The 7,322-nt window shown below is 35.7% G+C and overlaps 1 protein-coding gene across 1 annotated transcript in view; it reads left to right on the forward strand.

Moving 5' to 3' along the window:
* The window catches only part of LOC310943515 (synaptogyrin-3-like), a gene marked incomplete at both ends in the record, with an annotated part of 57,482 nt that extends 50,475 nt beyond the window's left edge, over positions 1-7,007 (forward strand). Inside the window, 2 exons of the mRNA XM_083909108.1 lie at positions 4,634-4,779; positions 6,780-7,007. Coding sequence (XP_083765234.1) covers positions 4,634-4,779; positions 6,780-7,007 — 374 coding nt within the window. The remainder of the gene's footprint in view (positions 1-4,633; positions 4,780-6,779) is intronic.
* Positions 7,008-7,322: the final 315 nt, after the last annotated feature.

Raw genomic sequence — 7,322 nt, forward strand, 5'->3', positions numbered from 1 at the left:
TTTTTTAAAAAAAAAAGGTCAGATTTTGGCGACATAGTATAGTATGTTGTTTTTGTCAAATTTTGGACCAATTTTTTTTTAAAAGAAATTGTCACATTATGGACGGCATAGTATAGTAGGACGTACTACATAGTATAGTATAACGTTTTTGTCAAGTTTTGGACCAATTTTTTTTCCCAAAAAATGGTCACATTATGGACGGCATAGTATAGTAGGACGCACTACATAGTATAGTATGACGTTTTTGTCCAGTTTTGGACCAAAAAAACGTTTTTTTAAAAAAAAAGGTCAGATTTTGGCGACATAGTATAGTATGTCGTTTTTGTCAAATTTTGGACCAATTTTTTTTTAAAAGAAATTGTCACATTATGGACGGCATAGTATAGTAGGACGCACTACATAGTATAGTATGACGTTTTTGTCCAGTTTTGGACCAAAAAAACGTTTAAAAAAAAAAAATGGTCAGATTTTGGACGACATAGTATAGTATGCCGTTTTTGTCAAATTTTGGACCAATTTTTCTTTCCAAAAAATGGTCACATTATGGACGACATAGTATAGTAGGACGCACTACATAGTATAGTATGACGTTTTTGTCCAGTTTTGGACCAAAAAAACGTTTAAAAAAAAAAATGGTCAGATTTTGGACGACATAGTATAGTATGTCGTTTTTGTCAAATTTTGGACCAATTTTTTTTTCCAAAAAATTGTCACATTATGGACGGCATAGTATAGTAGGACGCACTACATAGTATAGTATGACATTTTTGTCCAGTTTTGGACCAAAAAAACGTTTAAAAAAAAAAATGGTCAGATTTTGGACGACATAGTATAGTATGTCGTTTTTGTCAAATTTTGGACCAATTTTCTTTTCAAAAAAATGGTCACATTATGGACGGCATAGTATAGTAGGACGCACTACATAGTATAGTATGACGTTTTTGTCCAGTTTTGGACCAAAAAAACGTTTAAAAAAAAAAAATGGTCAGATTTTGGATGACATAGTATAGTATGTCGTTTTTGTCAAATTTTGGACCAATTTTCTTTTCAAAAAAATGGTCACATTATGGACGGCATAGTATAGTAGGACGTACTACATAGTATAGTATGACGTTTTTGTCCAGTTTTGGACCAAAAAAACGTTTAAAAAAAAAAATGGTCAGATTTTGGACGACATAGTATAGTATGTCGTTTTTGTCAAATTTTGGACCAATTTTTTTTTCCAAAAAATGGTCACATTATGGACGGCATAGTATAGTAGGACGTACTACATAGTATAGTATAACGTTTTTGTCAAGTTTTGGACCAAAAAAACGTTTTTCAAAAAAAATGGTCAGATTTTGGACGACATAGTATAGTATGTCGTTTTTGTTAAATTTTGGACCAATTTTTTTTCCCAAAAAATGGTCACATTATGGACGGCATAGTATAGTAGGACGCACTACATAGTAAAGTATGACGTTTTTGTCCAGTTTTGGACCAAAAAAACGTTTAAAAAAAAAAATGGTCAGATTTTGGACGACATAGTATAGTATGTCGTTTTTGTCAAATTTTGGACCAATTTTTTTTTCCAAAAAATTGTCACATTATGGACGGCATAGTATAGTAGGACGCACTACATAGTATAGTATGACATTTTTGTCCAGTTTTGGACCAAAAAAACGTTTAAAAAAAAAAATGGTCAGATTTTGGACGACATAGTATAGTATGTCGTTTTTGTCAAATTTTGGACCAATTTTCTTTTCACAAAAATGGTCACATTATGGTCAGCATAGTATAGTAGGACGTACTGCATAGTATAGTATGTTGTTTTTGTCAAGTTTTGGACCAAAAAAAAGTTTTTCAAAAAAAATGGTCAGATTTTGGACGACATAGTATAGTATGTCGTTTTTGTCAAATTTTGGACCAATTTTCTTTTCAAAAAAATGGTCACATTATGGACGGCATAGTATAGTAGGACGTACTACATAGTATAGTATGACGTTTTTGTCCAGTTTTGGACCAAAAAAAGTTTTAAAAAAAAAAATGGTCAGATTTTGGATGACATAGTATAGTATGTCGTTTTTGTCAAATTGTGGACCAATTTTCTTTTCAAAAAAATGGTCACATTATGGACGGCATAGTATAGTAGGACGTACTACATAGTATAGTATGACGTTTTTGTCCAGTTTTGGACCAAAAAAACGTTTAAAAAAAAAAATGGTCAGATTTTGGACGACATAGTATAGTATGTCGTTTTTGTCAAATTTTGGACCAATTTTTTTTTCCAAAAAATGGTCACATTATGGACGGCATAGTATAGTAGGACGTACTACATAGTATAGTATAACGTTTTTGTCAAGTTTTGGACCAAAAAAACGTTTAAAAAAAAAAATGGTCAGATTTTGGACGACATAGTATAGTATGTCGTTTTTGTCAAATTTTGGACCAATTTTCTTTTCAAAAAAATGGTCACATTATGGACGGCATAGTATAGTAGGACGTACTACATAGTATAGTATGACGTTTTTGTCCAGTTTTGGACCAAAAAAACGTTTAAAAAAAAAAATGGTCAGATTTTGGACGACATAGTATAGTATGTCGTTTTTGTCAAATTTTGGACCAATTTTTTTTTCCAAAAAATGGTCACATTATGGACGGCATAGTATAGTAGGACGTACTACATAGTATAGTATGACCTTTTTGTCAAGTTTTGGACCAAAAAAACGTTTTTCAAATTTTTTTTCCAATTTTGGACGACATAGTATATAGTATGTCGTTTTTGTCAAATTTTGGACCAATTTTTTTTTTCAAAAAAATGGTCACATTATGGACAGCATAGTATAGTAGGACGTACTGCATAGTATAGTATGACGTTTTTGTCCAGTTTTGGACCAAAAAAACGTTTTTCAAAAAAATGGTCAGATTTTGGACGACGTATGTCGTTTTTGTCAAATTTTGGACCAATTGTTTTTTTCCAAAAAATGGTCACATTATGGACGGCATAGTATATTAGGACGTACTATATAGTTTAGTATGACCTTTTTGTCAAGTTTTGGACCAAAAAAACGTTTTTCAAAAAAATGGTCAGATTTTGGACAATGCCGTCCATAATGTGACCATTTTTTGGAAAAAGAAATTGGTCCAAAATTTGACAAAAACGACATACTATACTATGTAGTGCGTCCTACTATACTATGCCGTCCATAATGTGACAATTTTTTGGAAAAAAAATGGTCCAAAATTTGACAAAAACGACATACTATATACTGTCGTCCATAATCTGACCATTTTTTAAAAAAAATGTTTTTTTGGTCCAAAACATGACAAAAACGTCATACTATACTATGTAGTACGTCCTACTATACTATGTCGTCCATAATGTGACCATTTTTTGGAAAAAAAAATTGGTCCAAAATTTGACAAAAACAACATACTATACTATGTCGTCGGAAATCTGACCATTTTTTTGAAAAACGTTTTTTTGGTCCAAAACATGACAAAAACGTCATACTATACATACTATAGTAAGGGTCCAAAAATGGTCAAAATTGGTCAAAAACATTATACTATAGTATGTCGTCCAAAAATGGTCAAAAATGTCATAGTATAGTATGTCGTCTAAAAATGGTCAAAAACGTCATAGTATAGTATGTCGTCTTAAAATGGTCAAGATAAGTAAAAAACGTCATACTATAGTATGTCGTCCAAAAATGGTCAAAAACGTCATATTATAGTATGTCGTCCAAAAATGGTCAAAAGCGTCATAGTATAGTCTGCGTCTAAAAATGGTCAAAATTGGTCGAAAACATCATACTATAGTCTGTCGTCCAAAAATGGTCAAAATTGGTCAACTACATCAAAGAATAGTATAGTATGTCGTTCAAAAATGGTCAAAATTGGTCAGAAACGTCATACTATAGTATGTAGTCCAAAAATGATCAGAAAAGTCATAGTATAGTATGTCGTCCAAAAATGGTCAAAATATGCCAAAAACATCATACTATAGTATGTTGTCTAAAAATTGTCAAAAAGGTCATACTATAGCATGTTGTCCAAAAATTGTAAAAATTTGTCAGAAACGTCATACTATATAGTATGTCGTCCAAAAATTGTCAAAAACTTCATAGTATAGCAAGTCATCCAAAATGTCACAAAAAAGGTCATACTATTCTATGTCGTCCAAAATTAACCATTTAAAAAAATAATAATAATTTTGGTCCAAAGTTTGACAAAAACATCATGCTATACTATTTCGTCCAAAATTTGATGAATTTAGTATCTCTTATAATTCATTTTTAAATCTTTTCTCTTAATCTTAAACAAAATTCGAGAAGATCTGCCAAAGAAAATCCTCATTGACTGGAAATACCATAACAACTTTAAAAAACTTTAAAAAAATAAAGAGCAGATGGAGAGTGGAAAATAATGTATGTTTGTTTTTTTAATGAATTTATGTAAGAAACTTTTTATTTGCTGGTATGTTTCATATCTTGAAAGATTTTAATTTATTTTGTCCGTTTCCATATCACTATTGTCAAAAAAACAAAACAAGCAAGTAATTTTCTTCTGTACAGATGTATAAGATGATATGCATTACCAGTGCAAACAAACTGTATCTCAATATAAGCCTGTAGTCATCTCTCTCCTGCAGGCCTCTTCTGCTTCCTGTGGTTCGTTGGCTTCTGTTTTCTGGCCAATCAGTGGCAGGCGACTTCTCCAGATGAGCTGCCTTTGGCCCAGGGCTCGGACGCTGCCAGAGCCACAATTGCTTTCTGCTTCTTCTCCATCCTCACCTGGGTCTGTATGTTTATACCTGTGTGTGCACCTGTTGACTGTGTGTGTTTTCATCATCATCATCATCATCATCATCATCATCATCATCTTATTTGTGTGTGTGACCATCAGTGTGTATGTTATTTTCAGGGTTATCAGTGTCTGGTGGCAATGGACACACATAAGATCATTCCATTCATGGAGGACAGGCAGAGGTTGCTGTCTAAGACCCCTCCTACTCTCTCTTTCGTTTAACACACTCTCACATACTCACACACCCTGAAAACATACACAGTGGAGACACTGTGTATGTTTTCGGTGTCTCCACAATACAATATCTAAAAGACTATCAGTGTTAGATTTGGTGCCATTTTACAAAGTGTGGACTCGACAGATTTGAAGTAAGGTGTGGGCGATATCACTGAAGTACAGTAAATACCTCTGCTCTCAAAGTGATCGAGCAGTTTTTTGTTTTTTTAAGTGTGGGTGTATGAGATACTGACACATACTCAGCGGTGACTTCACCAGACTGAAACACAGACACTTGTCTTCATTGAAGACATGGATAATAGCGGGGACAATGAAAAACACATGTTGCCACTTGACCTAATAAAATAAAATAAAAACCTGTGTACAATATCTTAAGAATATCCATCAATCTTCAGATTGTCTTCATAGGAGAACCCTTTTTGGCTCCAGGTAGAACCTTTTTATAAAGGTTCTTTTTGGCTATGGTTCTACCTGGAGCCAAAAAGGGTTCTACTTTGAGGAACCCTTTTGGAGGGTTCCACCAAGAACCCTTTTAAAACCCTTTATTCAGGAAAGGGCTTTTAAAGGGTTCTCTGGATCAAAACGGTTGTTATTGGAACCATTATTGTTACCAAGAACCCTTGGAAAACCCTTTCTTCGGGATAGTGTTTTTCAGAAGCAAATGGTTCCAGGTAGAACCTCAGTCCTTGTAGGAGGACCCTTTTGGAAACCTTATTTCTAAGAGTGTAGGGCCAAAGGTGGGGTACACCCCGGACAGGTCACCAGTCCATGACGGGGCTACATAGAGACAAAGAACCATCCACTCTCACACTCACACCTACAATCAATTTAGAGTGTCCAATTTACCTAAACCCCAAATCTGCAGGTTTTTGGACTATGGGAAGAAGCCGGAGAAAACTATCTTCAGAATATGTCTCTCCATTAGACAGCCTTTTCTGACTGGAAACTGAAGTCTTTGTTGCTTTCTAAACCGCTCACTTTCCAAACCAAAGTCCATAGAGAAAATCAGCAACTTAACATCACGGCACACAAGTTTCTGATCCACTGATGCCCCCATCGATAACGTCCAATGTGTTATTTTGGGATTTCAATGTATGAAATCCTTTGTTCAAAAATGATCAAAATTAGGCAGCAGTAGATCAACAGGAGGTAAAAACACATCATTTCTTGAAGGGGTTTGGTACAGGAGAGTGAGTAGTTAACAAACCACTTCTAACAGTGGTTAGAGGGGCTTTTTGTTGAGTGTATTTGTTGTGCTCACAGCCATTTTCAGCCGTCACTGAGGGGGAGTGGCAAATTCAAACAGTTTCTTGTTTGGTTTTTTTTCTCTGCCCTCGTTTGCATAAAGTTTTGCATTTTACATTTTATGCAAATCAACTTTTTTTTTCACATCACTGGATTACAATAAATGGAAAACTTCATCTTCAGGCCTGTGCATACTCTCACAGGGCTGCAGCTTGATCTGGGCAGAACTTTGTCTAGTGCGGTGTCCGACAACTGTGTGATTGGTCAGCAATTTGAAGTGGGCGTGGTTAATGTGGAAATGGGAGTTCTGCACTTGAGTTTTCTCGTGAAGTATGAAAAGCCCTGTCCAGAACGAACTTTGTTCTTGTTCACCTCTAGAGTATGCACAAGCCTTTAGTCTATAGTGAAAAATGGAAAAACAGTAAATATGTGTCATTAGTGCAAATAAACCAGTGTGTAACCAACAGCCTCTGCTAATACCTTTGTGTGTGTGTGTGTGTTACTAACAGGCTGTACTGACGCTGAGCGCACTGCGACGCTTCCTAACCGGTAGCAACACAAACTTGTTCACTTGGCAACAGCTGGACCCAACCCCCAGCCACGCTCGGGCCACACCGTATCCCATCACCAACGGTGCTACCATCGTAACCACCAGCCCCTACCAAGCCCCGCCCTTCACTGAAACCCTGGATCCTCAGAAACTGACACAGCAGAGACCCATGGCTCCAGCCTTTTAGAGACAGACAGACAAGGTCAGAGAGAGAGTTGGACAACACTGCGCGGACAACTTCCTGCCTCGCTGTTCAGTGGCTTTCCATCCTTTCCCACCGGGATTGGTTGGGTCGTGTGATGTATGATCTGTATTCACCATGACAACTGCCGGCTCAGCTTAGGTGGTTGTAATTCGCTGTGTCAAAAAATACTGGCTTATGTTCTCACACACACACACACACACGTATGCTAACACAGCTGTACTCACTCACACCTGGACACCAGGACACATTTACCTGGAAGGACACACACACACACAAACACTCAGATTTTCAAGTTAA

This window comes from Microchirus variegatus, assembly GCF_963457635.1.
Source record: "Microchirus variegatus genome assembly, chromosome: 23".
Lineage (NCBI taxonomy): Eukaryota > Metazoa > Chordata > Actinopteri > Pleuronectiformes > Soleidae > Microchirus > Microchirus variegatus.